This window comes from Muscardinus avellanarius (assembly GCF_963383645.1).
Source record: "Muscardinus avellanarius genome assembly, chromosome: 13".
In the NCBI taxonomy this organism is placed as follows: Eukaryota; Metazoa; Chordata; class Mammalia; order Rodentia; family Gliridae; genus Muscardinus; species Muscardinus avellanarius.
In genome coordinates this window covers 56,573,864-56,591,179 of record NC_137799.1, presented here as the reverse complement: position 1 = coordinate 56,591,179, position 17,316 = coordinate 56,573,864, and the positions used below count along the sequence as shown (strand labels likewise).

Here is a 17,316-nt window from a genome sequence, read left to right as displayed (position 1 = left end):
CACATTACATTTCAACAAATACTCTGCCTAGGTTTAAGCATGTATCTTCAGTTTATCTTTGAGGGCTTTATGAACAGTGGAGGTTGTTCATGCATATTGCGTCAAGTTTATGTGACTAGGGTTTGTTTCTTTATTTTTGCCATTTTAGGGTTTCAGCCCAGGGCCTCATAGTCCCTTGGTGGCTTTTATTTTTTTCTCTTACTTTAATATCGAAAAGTTTTCATTCTTTATTCACAATGACCTTTAGTCCTGCCCTATTTGACGTTCAGTCATATACTTGATTCTCAATAGTTTTATGATGGTCTATGCCAAGTCTATTGCTTTATATATGATAAAGATATGGTACATTAAAAGCTTATATATATATATATATATATATACACACACACACACATATATATATAAAATTTGTGTTTGAGTGTGTGTGTGTGTGTGTGTGTGTGTGTGTGTGTATGTGTACTAGGGGCCAAACTCAATCTTGTGCATATATCTATATATCTATATATCTTATATGATCTTTATCTGTGTGTATGTAATTTTATATAGAATACTATATATTACATATAGATATAAATGAATATATATATAGATGAATATTTGTGTTTATGAATATATATATATTCTTTATATCCTGTGTCTCCTGAGATTTACTTTAAGAAATTGACTCACAGTATCATGAAAGCTGAGAAATCCAAGATATATAATTGAGAAGCTGAATGATATATCTCAATTCTGAGTCCAAAGACTCTAAGAACAGAAGAATTAATACCCTAAGTCCAAGTCTAATTCTGAGTACAAGGGAAGAGAAGACCAGTGTCTCAGCTCAAAGACAGGCGGAGAGAAAGAAATATTTTTTACTCAGCTTTTTTATTATTCAGACTTTCAGGAGATTTGTTGAAAGCCATCTACATTGGGGAGGGCTTAACTCAGTTTCGTTGCTAGTAAAACAATACCAAACACTGGCAAAGTTATAAAGAAAAGAGGTTTGGCCTATAGTTCAAAGGTGTCAGTTTGATTAACTGCATCTGGTGATAGTGTTCATGCTGAGTCCTGAGGCAATCCCAGGGATTATATGGCAAGAGACTCCTCTGATAAAACCACTGGGATTCAATCACAAGAACCCTACCTTGTCGTGTGTGTGTGTGTGTGTGTGTGTGTGTGTGTGTGTGTGTGTGTGTTTATTTTATTTTCTTAATTTGAAACAGGATCTAGCTAAATTACTGTGCACTGACCTCTAACCTGGGATCCTCCAATCTCAGCCTCCCAAGTACTGCGATTATAAGTGTATACCACTATGCATTGCTGATCTTATCCAGTCTTATCACCTTGCAAAGGCTATACCTGAAGCACTTGAGTCAGATTGTTTTCACCTCCTTAATACTTAAAATGAGGATTAAATTTGAACATAGGAATATTAGAGGGCATACTTAAAGTATATCCACACCAATAGCACTCAGTGTATTGATTAAAATATTAATTTCATTCATAAAGATGTAGATATGATGTTTAACAACCAAGTATTTGGGCAGACAGCTTGACACATAAAATTAGTCAACAGATATTCCATTTTATAGTGCAAGACCACTACCTGTTTGTTCCCAGCAATCTGTAAGTCCTTGACAGTCCCTTAATGTTTTTGGCAGTAAGGAGTAGAACAACTAAAAGGCATTTTAGATCTAATATCTTGTCTTCCATCTCTTTATTTTTCTTTATTTCGAATAGAGTCCCAGAAGGATTATAGTAATTTATTTCCTCATTCCATTTTTCTGATGGCAGTTTTTTGGGGGATGATGCCCTAGTTTTATTTTCAGAATAAAATTTCTTTTACACAAAATTTCCTTTTTTATAGTTTTTCTTGATTTTTATTTTATTGTAATAAATTTTTGGTGGTACTGGGGATGGAACCCTTCTACCTCCGGGCTATACTCCCAGGCCTATTTTATATTTTATTTGGAAACAGGGTCTCTTAAGCCAGCGAGGCTGGCTTCGAACCTGCACGATCCTCCTGTCTCTGCCTCCCAAGCGTGGGGATTACAAGTGTGTGCCACCATGCCCGGCTTGATTTGTATTTTAAATCAACTAGTGATAATCATGAGTTTCAAGTTTATGTCATCATATACAGACTTGAAAAATAAGAAAAAAGAGAATTTTTTAAAAATTTTATCATTTATTTACTTTTTTATTTTAAAAGAGAATGATACTATAATCAAGGAGATTTAGGAAAATAAATATGTAAATAAAACTTGTTTAATAACTAACTTTTTTTTTTTTGGTGGTACTGGGGTTCCTGGAAACCCTTCTCCAGGCTACACCACCAGACCTATTTTTTTATATTTTTACTTGGAAACAGGGTTTCTTAAACAAGCAAGGGGCTTCGAACCTGGGCGATCCTCCTGTCTCTGCCTCCCAAGCACGGAGATTACAAGTGTGTCTCACCACGCCCAACAATAACATTTTAAGAACAGTGATTCAGCCCAAAGTACTTTATTTATTTATTTATTTATTTATTTTGGTGGTACTGGGGTTCCTGGAAGCCCTTCTATCTCCGGGCTACACTCCCAGACCTATTTTTACATTTTTATTTGGAAACAGGGTCTCCTAAGCCATCGCGCAAGGCTGGCTTCGAACCTGCGCAATCCTCCTGTCTCTGCCTCCCAAGCGCGGGGATTACAAGCGTGCGCCACCACGCTCAGCCCAAAGTACTTTATTAAGTTTTGCTTTAACTTTATTAAGGATAACTGTCATGTTTACTGAAGATAGAAAACTTTTTTGTATGACTTCCTTTATTATTTTGTAATAATATTTATATTATTGCTTTTATTAAAATGCATGCATATAAAAAGTAGTAATTAATAATGTATCTGGGACTTAGGGGTGTACTTTATTGGTAGAAAAAGTATTTAGCAAGCTGGGCTTGGTGGCGCATGCTAGTAATTCTAGTATTTGGAGGATGAGACAGAAGGATTGTAGATTAACGGCCAGCCTCAAATGCTTAGTGAGGCCCTCCACAATTTAATGTGACCTTGTTTCAAAATAAAAATAATAAATAAGGCTGGGGGGTTGTAGCTCAGTGGTAGAATGCCCTTTGGTTGAATCCCTAAAACTTCAAAAAGAAAGAAAGAAAGAAAGAAAGAAAGAAAGGGAAGGAAGGGAAGGAAGGAAGGAAGAAAGACAAAAAAGAAAAGAAGAAAGGTATTTAGCATAGGCAGAGCCTTGGATTTGATCTCAATTATCACACACATACAAAGTAATAATAATAATGTGTTTAGATGAGTTTTTAGGGCTGCTGTAAAGAAGTATCAGAAACTGGGTGGCTTAACACAATAGAAATTTATTGTCTCAAAGTTATGGAGCCTGAAAAGCCCAAAATCAAGGTATTAGCAGAACTGGATCTTTCTGCAGGCTGTGAGGTAGAATCGGTTCCAACCTTCTGTTAGATTCTGGTGACCTCAGAAATTCTTTGCTTGTGGATTACATTGTCTTCCCTCTACACATTTTTCTCTCACTGTGTCTGTATTTTGTCTTTTAATAAAGATATTGGTCATACTAGAATAAGGCCTCCTTGATAACTTCACTTTAACTTGATTACCTCTGTAAAGACTCTGTCTCCATAGAGGATGACATTCGGAGATATATGAAGTTAGAATTCCAATAGACTTTTTCTAGCAGTGAAGACAGGGAAACACAATTCAATCCCAAACAATTGCCTTTTGGATTTAAAATGTATTTGTTGATCTTGGTGCTTTTTTGGTAATCATTATCTACTGAAACATTGTTGAATTTTTGCCAAAGCTTTTGGTCTTCGATAAAACACTGCTTTGCCAAAAGTTAATGAGAGGCCAGGCATGGCAGCACATACTTGTAATCCCAACATTTGGGAGGCTGAGACAGGAGGATTGCGGTTTGTCTCAGCTACTTAGTGAGGCCCTTTGCAACTCAGTGAGACTCTATTTCAAAATAAAGAATAAAAAATAGAACTGGTGCTATATCTTGGAGGTAGAATGCCCCTAGGTTCCATTCCCAGTATAACACACACACACACACTCACACGCATGCACGCACACATGCACGCACACACAAAAGCTAATGAGAGTATGGTAGACAAAAATGTTCCATGCTCAAATCATTGTTTTAGACATAATCCTGACTTCATGGATAATAATATTCTAATACCTTAAGAATATAATTTTGAAACTTGTATATTAGAGATTTATGAAATCCTTACTATTGTTGGTATCATTAATACCATGAAACCTGCTTTACTGATTTTCATGTTTGGCAACTTGACTTTATTAGCACTTCTTAATGCCATTTGATATTACTTTGCCTATCAAATACATTTTATATGTCTTTTATATTTCAATGCTCTAATATATATAAACTTTATATAATCTGATATAATTGAACCCCATAATGGCATCCTTGGTCTTTTATTAAAGTTATTAAATATTTTGTTTCACTTCTCTAACCTTGATCTTGTTGCCTGCAGACTAATTCATCCCATTATGAGCAGAGTTTGTGCTCTTTATTTCACCTTCTTCTCATCTAGAAGTCTTTGAGCAAACCAGATTAGATCAAGAATCATTTCAGTTCCTATTTACTGAAAAATAGGATCCACAAATATTTTTAAGGAGAGCCATTTGATACAATTTTTCTGTTTTCTGTTTCCTGATGTTTTATTCAACTTGTTTGTACACGAAGTTAGACTCTAGTTTAGCTATTTTAATTATATAATCCATAGAAGGTTATTGAATGAGCTAATGAAAGCATCTCATTCATTGGCTTCCCATGGAATATTTATTGGCTTTCAAAGGATGATTGTGTATGTCCTTTTAGAAAAATGTAGCAATTAGTAATATAAAATATATTTCTTAGTCTTGACACTTGATTTTGTTCTTTTTTTTTCTTGGTATTAGGTATTGAACCCAGGGGATGTTCTATCTCTGAGTCAACCCCAGCTCTATTTTATTTTTGTTTTGAAACAGAGAATCACCAAGTTGATGAGAGTCTCACTACATTGCTGAGGCTGTCCTTGAACCTGTGATCCTCCTGTTTCAGTCTCTCAAATGCTGGGATTATAAGGCATGTGCCACCATGCCTAGCTACACTTGATTTGGTTGTAGTTTTTAAGTAATATTCCCAGTAAAGTACTATTGCTTTGATGTTTACTATTTTCTTTCAAATTGAGAAAATCATAACAAAACCAGCCTATATTTGCTAGAAGGTTATAAAACTATTCTATTTACTTCTTTTGAGATTACCAAATTTTCACAGATGACTTCACCTGAAAACTGTTCTTTTAGTATTCAACTGGGAATTTAAAAAAATCTATCCATCTTATATTTGCAGCTTTGTAAAATTTTACTATTTCTGAAGTAGGACAAAGGAATAAGAGTCTCTAGGACTCATTTAACATATTAATTGTACTTCAACACCAGCATTCCCTGAGCATGAATCTATGTCTGAAATGACATTTTATTTTTTATTTTTGTTTTTTTGGGTTGAACTGGGATTCCTGGAAGCCCTTCTACCTCCGGGCTACACTCCCAGACCTATATGGTTTTTTTTTAGTTTTTGGAAACAGGGTCTCTTAAGCCAGTGCGGCTGGCTTCAAACCTGCGTGATCCTCCTGTCTCCACCTCCCAAGCACGGGGATTACAAGCGTGCGCCACCACGCCTGGCCTGAAACGACATTTTAAAAGAATTATTATAAATCTTGTATGTTGACTTCATTTATAAATAATCTTTAGTTTCATTTCTGTTTAGATTTTAATAATTTTATAATAATTATATAAATACTTTTATATTAGATATAATAAATTAAGAGGCAAGCAAAATTAAAATAGAAAGCTCATCTATGAAACTGTTTTCCTCACTATTTAGTGGAAAGAACTATTTACTTATTTATTTGAATTATTGTAGGAAAACTAAAACTATTACTAATTTTGAATATTTTGCTTCTAGGAATCTGAAGTGGTGACATTTGGTGCTTTGATTAGTTCATATGTCTAGTACAGAACCTAGTACATATGGACTCAAGAGATTTTTATTGAGTCTTAATTTTTGGCTTAGTGGCATACTATAGTTATTTGGTATTTAAGAATTCAGAAAAGCTGTTGGTATCAACTCAGTGGTTAATGGTAGCTGAAGTATTGCTGGCAAATACTAAAAGAGTGACAATGCAAATGAAAAACTCATTTTCCATTAATTTGACAGAGGATCATTGTAAAAATAAATTGAGAATATTTATATATCCCATTCTCTTAGTTTTGACTTCTTGGTCAGTCTTTAAGGTTCTACTTACATAGAGTTTCTGATGACTCAAACACAAAACTTTAGTGATTACAAAAATACTGCGTTTGTAATTTTTTTTTTATGTGTGGTACTTGGGATGGAACCTGGGGGCTTTCTACCTCCAAGCTACACCACCAGCCCTATTTTTCATTCTTTATTTTGAAACAGAGTCTCATTGAATTGCAAAGGGACTCACTAAATAGCTGAGTCTGTCCATGAACCACAATGCTCCTGTCTCAGCCTCCCAAATGCTGGGATTACAAGCGTGTGCCACCACACCCAGCTATATGTAATATTTTTAAGAGTTTATGAGAATTTTGAATCCATGATGATTAATTATAGCAAGCTATTATATAAATATTTAATGTAATCATCTTAGTTTTATAAGTTTATTTAAAATTATCTTTGATAAATCTCTTCTAATATGATCTATAAATTTCTTGTAATTAAATTATTTTCATTAGTAAATTTCTAAGACATTCTTCTTAAAATTTCTAATAAGTATTTTAGTTCTTAAGAAATTCCAGTAAACATAATTACTTTGTGCACCTATGATAACATGTTATCATTATTAACTATCAATCTTCTCTTATGCTTATTAGAATTATTCCTTTATTCCACTTAAGAAAGTTCATAGTTTGAAGAAGTCAAGTGGTCTAATCTCTATATCTTTGATTCTTCTTGGATTGACTCTTGTACGAGGGGACTTTTAGTAAGTTTGTAGTGACTGTGATTTTATTTTCTAAACCTTTTAGTATAACACTTACTCTGAGTGCCCCTATCAAATGATGCTTTTCTCATGCTTTTTCACCAAGCATTTGCATTTTCACATAACCTTTAGAATACTTATTGGTCACACAAAACTTCCTAGTAACTATGCAAGAGAAAATCATACTCAAAATATACTCAAAATAGAATGACAAAACATCCATACTACTGAGACAGAAAGAAGTGAGTTAAATAATGCAGATTATAAAGTGGTACTTTACTATCACAATGGGAAGTAAATGGTCAAGAAAATGAAGAATCGTCACTGTTAATACTGGGAAGAAAAAGGTTAAAAAGCTAATTTTTGCCTTGTGCCTTTATAGTGTCAGGGCCTCTGCTTATTTAATTCTTTCCTTTTTCATATTTTAGTGGAAAATAAATATGATTAATTTAAATAGTTTTCTTAATATTATATAGCTAACAAGAGAAAGCTCTAAGAATGAATTTCAGATCTTTCTGAATGCCAAATGTCTATTCATCTCCTATCACTCTAAGTTAGAGAGGTACCCATTTTCCCTAGTAAAGAAGCATACAACTTCATTCATACAGAAATATGAATAAGAGTTTTGGGGACTTTTGTGTTTGAGTTCCTAGAGATTGAACTCAGGGGCATTCTACCTCCGCCACCCTCCCCAGCTTTTTTTATTTTTATTTTTGAACAGTGTTCCCCTAGATTGCTGAAAGTCTCACTACTTACTGAGGCTGTCCTTGAATCTGTGATCCTCCTATCCCAGCCTTTTAAGTACTAGGATTACAGGTATGCACCATTATACTTGGCTTGAATGAGACTTTTTAAAAATATTAAAATTTTCATGGGGAAGAAATTCAAGAAGTTACTTATTTTACTTCAAGAAACACAATTTATATGTAGTATGAATAAATCTTCTTAGGACTAAGTATTTGGCCTTTATAATTTTGTTTATAGTTATATTTAATGAATATTTATCTAATTGCTATACTATAATTTTTTAAGCTAGGTGTTGAGACAAGAAAGTAATGTTTGGATGACTTTCAGAGTATTAAGCCTAATTCTTCCTGTCTAGTTTTTTCATGGTAGAACCACAAAACTAACTAACTCATACCACTTTTACTTTAGGTATAGCTTGTTTTCATTCTTTTTGTAATCTGTATGTTTTATTACATATTAATCATGAACCTATGGCCTGAAGAATTGGCTTTACTATGATTAATGTCTTTAAAGTTTTAACTTGCCTATAAATCCCAGTACTTGGGAGGTAGAGACAGGAAGATTGCAGTTTTAAGGCCAGCCTGGACAACTTGGTGAGACTCTCAACAACTTATCAAGACTTTGTTTCAAAATAAAAAGATTTCGGGGTGCAGGTGGGAGGTAGAATGCCTTTATATATGGGCAAATTCTTGTGTTAAAAAGAAGAAATAAGTTAAAAATTGTAAAATGAGCTTATAAGTATTTGTATACATATTAATCAACAAGGAAACGAGTGAAAATAATGTGAAAGAAGAAGTTTGAAATTGTGTAAGCAACTTAAAAAATGCAATAAGTGGGTCCAATTTATCAAGCATATCAATTCTGTGACTTGATAAATTCATTTCTTTTACTCAAATAAGTATTCAAATACATTGAGTTTACAGGCTCTTTTCTTTCATATTCCATATTTAGATAGGTAATCTTTTATTTGAAACATTATGCCAATACTTTCTTCAAACTTGTATACTTGCTTTTTTGGTGTGTTATGTAGAGCCAAGAAAATGATGAGCTAAGAGATGCCCATGAAAAACGCAAGGAAAGGCTACAGATGTTACAGACCAACTACAGAGCAGTAAAAGAGCAATTAAAACAGTGGGAAGAAGGCAGTGGCATGTGAGTTACATAGCTCATAAAGACATTTCCCTCAATATTAAATGAAATGGAGTAGCATTATATAGGTGTTTTAATGGCTTTTGTTTAGTTTTAAAGAAATTATTTGGTAGTCAAATCTTTATTGTGAACTTTTCAGTGGAGAACATAATAAATGAGAACAGAAATATGCTAGCCATAACTATAGATTTTCCTATCATTTGCAGATATTATTAGCAGTAGGTGATCTGAGTTGTATACTTTTTTTTTTACTACCAATGGAATAGCTTACTAAATGTATATGATTTAAAGCAAAAATAGTTACTATCCATATGATTGAAAACTGCTTTTAAATCAATAAAATACTAGTGTTAAAATGTTTATAACCAAAAGTGTTTAACTTTTAATGGAAAGAGAAGAGAAATATGAAATTCACACATATAGTTAACTATCTTAAAACTGTTTTAACCTAGTATGCAATTTGAAGATCTTTACTATCCGTCAGTTTGTTCTCCAGCTTAATCTGAATGAACTGGCGGTCTCAGTTCAATTGCTCTGAACAGGTGTTCAGATCTTGGTTATTTGTAAGTGGCTCCCCTGTTAACAGTATCAACAGAGGGCAAAGGACTGAATGAGCACAGAAAATCTACCTCCCTCTCATCTTTTGAGATGGATCCTTTAGGGCAATGTTGATGATACACATTGGTCTGTTTTGGAAAGAAATACTGTTTCTAAAATGGCCAGTACAGCACTTTAAAAAAAATAAAAATGAAGTTTTTTTATGTACAGCAAGTGAAAATATAAAAGGCATTTGCCATTACTTGTAGATAATTGTCACATCTGATTTTTTCCTTTGATGAATGGAATATGTCTATATTGTGTGTCAGTAAAGCAGTGGTGATAAAGCATTTTTTCCTAACTTAAATCTCTCTTCACCTAACTTTTCAGTAATTACTGCACAGATGAAATCTACTTTCTGACATACTCACTAGTAATAGCTTGTTCTAAGGTAGGATGTCTATACCCCCTTCAGGTTGAGTGACACCACATCTAGATGAGTTGATTGCTTATACTATTTTTGAGATTGTTAAAATTCTGCAGTGTATGTTGTATTAGTGCTGTACTAGAGTGCATGAGAAAAATAAACATATGCATATTATATGTTTGCTTTCATGTAGCAGTTTTGCTTAGATTATGAGATAGGATTTTTATTTCTACATGTTTAGGTTTTAGGAAATACATCCAATGAATGGTATGGATTAGATATCAGAAATTTGTTCAATAGATATTTAAAAATTTAAGGAATGTATAAATTGAATTTTTGCACCTTGAATACATTAAGTAAGAAAGCAACTTCATTTCAAAACTAGGACTGAAATCAGAAAAATAAAGAGAGCTGATCCACAGCAACTTCAACAAGAAGACTCTGATGCTGTATGGAATGAGCTGGCATACTACAAAAGGGAGAACCAGGAGCTAATGATTCAAAAGTGAGTTGTTGTTTTTTTCTTTATAATATTGACTTAGATAAGATTTTGGAAGACATTCTTGTGGCTTAAAATCCAGGAGAGAAATATCTTACAAAGTTTATAAATGAAATAATCTGTTGCCAATAAAGGTGACAACAAAAGGCTAGCTGAAAAAATATCTATGTAAGATGAAATAACATGATCTAGGGATTGTGTTAATTACTGTGGCTCTCATCTGTTGGAGGTGTCGCTCTTCATTAGCCTGCATTTTAGACACTGCCGTGCTTCATTTCTGGAATGAGGTGGAGAGGGGATAACCTAGCCAGCCATCCTTGTTTGATCTCCTAGATACATACGCAATGCAGAATGCCTGAGCTCTCTTGGTTCCCTGCCCTGTCCTGCTAATCCCAGCTGAGCTCATTATGGTGTAGCCTTGCTGCTACTCTTGGAGCCAGAGCTGTCCAAGCTAATTACTGGTAGCAGCAGAACTGCCTGTTAAGGGTCTGGTGTGGATCTGCTAACATGGTCCTTGGTAGTGACCTGCAAAACACACGAGGGAATTGCTTTCTTTCTTGCTGTGCGCTGCCTGTCCTTTGGGCTTAATGCTGATCCCTCCACATAGGTCTTTTAGCTGCCCTAAGTATAAAACTTGATGAAGGATACTCATATTTTAGAAAACATACAATTTGCTTGCTTGATCTTATAATTCACAGACTATTATATTCAGCTTGACAAAGAAAAAACATTTTTTTTGTAGTGCTGTTTTTTTCCCCGAGACAAAGAAAAGTTAGACCAATATAATTAGCCTCTTCTGCTACTTAACAGTTTTTTCATTTAGAGCTAATTTTTGACACTCAGACCATACAATTTTTTTGAGAGCCTGGATGTCTTTTAGAATACTAGAATTTAGCAGCATGTGGCATATTATAATTAAGTTTCACTGCATTTTTTAGCTTAGTAAATCAGAAGCTTGTTTTATATACTATATGATAACATGTAACTTTTGATTTGAATCTTTCCTATGCCAGGATAAACTTTTGAGTACATGACCATATTAGATTTAAATGTTTATTCCCATTTACCTATTAATGTACAGAATGTTCTGTTAGCACTCAGTATTTGATGCTAGTAATGAAGTCTCTAATCTTTAAAATTATTTTAGACTATATAGATTCATCCCCAAAACATTTCCTCATAGTTTTAAATAGCTTTATTGAAATATAACTTAGGAGCCATACAATCTGCCCATAGGAAGAATATAATTTAATGGCTTTTAGTATCTTCATAGTGCTGTATACTATTAGTCATTACAAATAATTGTGTAAAGTTTTCATCACTTTCATCATCTTTATCAAACCTACACAAATTACCCAGCATGTTCCTTATCTTCCCAGCCCTAGATAACTACTTCTTATTCTAAATTTTGAGTTTATAGATTTGCGTATTCTGGACGTGTCAGATAAATATAATCATATAATATGTGGTCCACTGTGACAGGTTTCTTTCACTTAAAATATTTCCAATTCATCCATACTGTAGCATGCATCACAACTTTATGTTATAATCTTTAATGACCTTCTGTAACCAAAAATGAAAGTTGGCTTTGGATGAAGTGAAGTAGGTGAGAGAATTTATCTAACTAGTTATAAGATCTAATCTATTCAAAAATTTCAGACAGATTAGCTAGAAGTATATATTTGGGGATTTATTTTATTCATTAGTGAAACAGAACTAAAAAAAAATAGTAAGGCCTTTAAAGAAAGTTAGAAACTCTTTTTTTGTTATGGTAATTTATTTTTATTTTTTTATTGGTACACTGTATTCATACATCATATTGGGGCAAAAATCTTGTGTAGACATACATGCACACATCGCCCAGTTAGCCTCTATCCCACCCCATTCCCTTCCCATCCCTCCTTCCCATGCTTGGCTTAGTGGTTGACATCTAATATTATAGCAATTTATCCAAAATTAACAATGATAATCTCACATAACAGATTCATTTGTCTGCTATCAAGCTTTTGATGACTTAGAGATAACATTTCAATGTTTCTTTTTGTTTTCTTTCTTACCAGAGGATATTTTTTCTTTCTTTTTTTTAAGGTGAAATTATCATATATTTTTTTTCAAAAAAAGTCTATTCTAGCATGGCATATGAATGCTAAATACCCAAAACAATCTCTAAGAAGAACAAAACTAGAAGATGTACATTTTCTGATTTCAAACCTTATAAAGCTACATTAATTGAAACAATGTAGTACTTCTATATAGGTAGATATATACACCAGTGGAGAAAAATAAAAAGCCTAGAAATAAATTCTTCCATATATGATCAAGTTATTTTTGAAAAGGTTTCCAAGAACATTTGGTGAAGGAAATAATGATCCTTTCACTAAATATTGTTGAAAAATAAAAATTACATGAAAAAGAATTGGACCCTTACCTAACACCGTGTATTAACTCAAAATAGATAAAAGTCCTAAATGTAAATCTTAAGACTATAAACTTTTAGAAGAAAACCTGGGTCATAACACTTCACAACATTGACATTGGCAGTGATTTCTTAGATATGATTTCAAAGGCACAGGCAACGACAGAATAAACAAACTTCCTAAAAAATAAAAAAATATTGTACACCCAAAGACAATGTAAACAGAGTTAAAAGTTACTGATAGAATGGGATAAAATACTTCCAAATGCTTTATCTGAAGGTATATTAATATTCCAAATAGAAATCCTAAAAATTAGCAACAATGAAAGCAAACAATACAATTTAGAAATAGGTAAAAAACTAAAATAAATAATCTCCAAAGATTTTAACCAATAAACACATGAATATATTCTTTGCTTAGTTGTCTGCTGGATGGAAAATCTTGTTTCTCTGGTTCTGGTGGGTATTACCTATTTCTTCTTTGTAGTTAATCTCTTTTAGTATTTTCTCTAGCACTGGTTTTGAAGACATAAATTCCTTCAGTTTCTGTTTGTCATGGAAGCTTCTTATTTCCCCATCTAATTTGATAGATAGCTTTGCTGGGTAGAAAATTTTTGGCTGGAAGTTGTTTTCTTTCAGAGTTTGGAATATGTTACTCCAAGCCCTTCTGGCTTTCATGACTTGGTTTGGGAAGTCTGGAATGATTCTAATTGGTTTGCCTCTGAATGTCACTTGGACTTTTGTTTTTGTTGCCTTTAAGATTCTCTACTTGGCTTCCACATTGGTCATTTTGACAATTATGTGGCGTGGGGAACCTCTTCTCCTATCCTGTCTAAAGGGAGTTCTATATGTTTCCTGGACCTGTGTATGGACCTCTTGCTCTATGTTTGGAAAATTTTCTGTTATTATTTCTTTGAAGAGATTATTGATCCCTTTGGTTTCACCTTCTTTTCCCTCCTCCATTCAGATTATTCTTAGGTTAGCTCTCTTCAAATGAGCCCATATTTCTTCAATGTTAGATTCCTGCTGTCTGATTTTTTTTTTTTTTTTTTTTGTGATACTGGGGTTCCTGGAATCCCTTCTACCTCCGGGCTACACTCTCAGACCTATTTTTTATACTTTTTTATTTGGAAACAGGGTCTCCTAAGCCAGCGCGCATGGCTGGCTTTGAACCTGCACGATCCTCCTGTCTCCGCCTCCCAAGCGCGGGGATTACAAGTGTGCGCCACCACGCTCGGCTGATTTTTTTTTAAATTATAAATTATGTGTTTGTTTTTGGAGTGATCCTCTTCTAGGAGTGAGATTCTATTCTCCATGTGGTCTAATCGATCGTTTATACTTTAAATTGAGGCCTTTACCTCAATGATCGCATCCTTTATTTCTTTTATACTCTCTCTAAATTCTTTTTGAAGGTCCTGTATTATTTCTACAGTTATATTCCTGATTTGATCTTCTGGAGATCTCTGAATTTCTGTGTTATCAGGTCCTGATAATATGGGGTTGTGGGCATTCATTGCTCTATTGTTGTTCCTAATTCCCATGATTTTAGAATTTTCTGCCCTCCCTGGGTCACTACAACTTCACTTAGGGTGCTCTGTATCTCGAGTCTATCGTAATCTCAGCCACCACTACTCCTTTACTAGGTTGTATCGCAAAGTCTCAGACACAGGAAGTTAATCGAGGCTGCATGAGACTGTAGTGGTCCCGGTTTGGGCGTTTTCCCACTGAGAGCTGTGACTAAGGTGTGGTATCTCTGCCACCACTACTCCTTCACTGGGTTGGACTGCAAAATCTGACCCAGGGAGATTATCAAAGTCCCTGGGCATGCATTACAGGGATTTCTGCTTTAGGGGCCGCAATTCCACTCACGGTTATTGTGCCTGTTGATCAGGTGCTGTCGAGGGTGCGGTGAACTTGCTGTTGCTGCTGGCAATATGGTGCCACTGCTGCGCCCTCGGCTGTGAGGCTGTCCCTGCCCTCAATATGGCGCCGCTGCCACGCCCTCGGCCACGAGGCTGGCATATTTCTTTTCTGGTTTTGAGCTCTGTTCTGAGTCCCTGGAAGGCGTGATGAGCTTGACCACTGGGAGTTTTAGATGTTCTTTGCGCTGAAAGAACTGCTAAACTATACCCCAATGATCCGCAGCTGCTCACCTAAGCTCCTTGTTTACCCTTCCTCTCTGGATCCTGGTGTTGTGAGGAAAGATGGTGCTGGCACGGCTCTGCTGCTGCATTGCATCCTTGATTTCTGGTCTCTGGTTGTTCTTCTAGTCTTTTTTTTCTCTGTCCCTTGTTTTTCTCTGTCCCTTGTTTTTCTCTGTCCCTTGTGTTTACATTTTTTATTTCTCTGCTGATGGCGTTTTCTGGCTATAAAAAGCACTGATTTTGTGGTAGTAGAGATTGAGTTTTAGCAGGGCTCGTAAATGCTGCTTTCCTCAGTCGCCATCTACCTGGAAGTCTCAGAAACTTTTAAAACTCAAGTCTGAGCCGGGCGTGGTGGCGCAAGCTTGTAATCCCCGTGATTGGGAGGCAGAGACAGGAGGAGCGCGCAGGTTTGAAGCCAGCCACGCGCGCTGGCTTAGGAGACCCTGTTTCCAAATAAAAATGGAAAAATAGGTCTGGGAGTGTAGCCCGGAGATAGAAGGGCTTCCAGGAACCCCAGTACCACCAAAAACAACAACAACAACAACAACAACAAAAACTCAAGTCTGTTCACTCCGCAACATTTTACAATAGTTCTTTGAATAAAAGGCTGAGTCATTATTAAACTGGAAACTTTTCCTGAAATCTTTAATTTCAGTAATATCATAGCCATTTATAAAATAATTGTTTCCATATCAGACTTAGCATAGTAAAGTTAATGAATTTCTTCTTATAAGGAGCTGAATAAACTTTAAGTTCTGTAGGAAAGGTTTCCTGGGGGTATGGTTGGATTATTTTTTGAAACTTACTCAGTTAACTATGTTTGATTTGCTTCCATGTTCCTGCACTCTGCTTGGTGAACAGAGTAAGAATATCAGACATGTGTTCAACTCTCAGATTACTTACATGGACACATCTTCAGTATGAAACATTCTAAATTAAATGTGATATCAAAAATAAAAATTAGTATTTAAAAGTATGAAACAATAAGATTGAAAAAATCTGTTTTCATCTATTTCCAGTTGACTTCCAAACCTACTTTTCTGTTTCTGAATTTCAGCCAGTATATCCCAGTGTTTACACAATGTCTCCACTTAGATGTCTCCTCTAGATACAATATGTCTATAATCAAATTCATGATGTTCTACAAATTTACTCCTTTTCTAGTACTCTAAGTCTCAACAAATTGAACTGTGATTTATCAGTTTGATCAAACCAGATTTCTAGGCTGTTAAAATTGCTTTATCATTTTTCTGACCTCCTCACTAAAGTATTTAGGTTCTATATCACCAAATCTCTAGAATGTACACATTTTTTTCTATCCTTATTCTTAATATCCTTACTTTGTGCCCATCATTTCTTCCCTGGCCTACTAGAAAAAAACCTTTTTAATATTTGTATTTGCCTTTAGCTGTCTAAATCCATTTTATTTTTTCCCTCAATGCTACAAAGTTATGTTTTAAAATAAAATTCTAAGGGAGTGGAGATATAGCAGAGTGATACAGTGTGTGCTTAGTATTCATGAGGTTCTGGATTAGATCCTCAGCACCACACACATAAAAAAAAAAGAAAACCAAAGAATTCTGAGGAAGGCTTTCCCTTGTTTAAAAACCTTTAGTTTTAAAACCTTTAGTATCTTTCCTTTTTTTTTTTTTTTTAACAGTACTATGGATGGAACCCAGTGGCATTCTACCTCCAAGTAGTGGAGGCTGGCAGTGAACTGCACTGCAGTCCTCCTGTTTTAGCCTCTCAAGTACTGGGATTAAAAAGTATGAGCCACCACGCCCAACTCTTTAGTATCTTTCTATTGCTTTTAAAATATAAATTCTCACTGGCGTGGTGTCACACACTTTGTAATCCCTGCGCTTGGGAGGCAGAGACAGTAGGATCGTGCAGGTTCAAAGCCAGCCGTGCTGGCTTAAGAGACCCTGTTTCCAAAAATGAAAAATATAAAATAGGTCTGGGAGTGTAGCGCGGAGGTAGAAGGGTTTCCAGGAACCCCAGTACTACAAATAAATAAATAAATAAATAAAATATAAATTATCTATATATAAACATCAGCCCCTGTTTTAAAACATTCTCACTTTCATTTTTGTTTTGTTTTAAAATAAGTATTACTATATAATATATCTGATGTTTATCCTAATAGATATTAAAAATCCTGATCAGTGATATTGTTATTTATGGCAGGAATAAATGTGGTTAATGGTAAAGGTATTTAAAACTTATAATAAAAAAACTCAGTTTAATTTTAGAGAAGTAGTTAATTTTAAACAATGCCTTATAACTAGATATAATCACCTTTATTTTAATGATCTTTTGATAATTTTTTTATTAATGATATAAGTAAGAAACTACTGATCAATATCATAGGCCAGGTTGGAGTACTGTCTTCTC

General features: G+C 34.5%; 1 protein-coding gene across 3 annotated transcripts in view; it reads left to right on the top strand.

The window, feature by feature from the left end:
• CNTLN (centlein) overlaps positions 1 to 17,316 on the top strand; it is a gene marked incomplete at both ends in the record, with an annotated part of 264,859 nt that overhangs the window by 137,697 nt on the left and 109,846 nt on the right. For all 3 annotated transcript variants that reach the window (XM_080708552.1, XM_080708551.1, XM_080708550.1), the window contains 2 exons: positions 8,781 to 8,902; positions 10,249 to 10,368. In XM_080708552.1, coding sequence (XP_080564678.1) covers positions 8,781 to 8,902; positions 10,249 to 10,368 — 242 coding nt within the window. The remainder of the gene's footprint in view (positions 1 to 8,780; positions 8,903 to 10,248; positions 10,369 to 17,316) is intronic.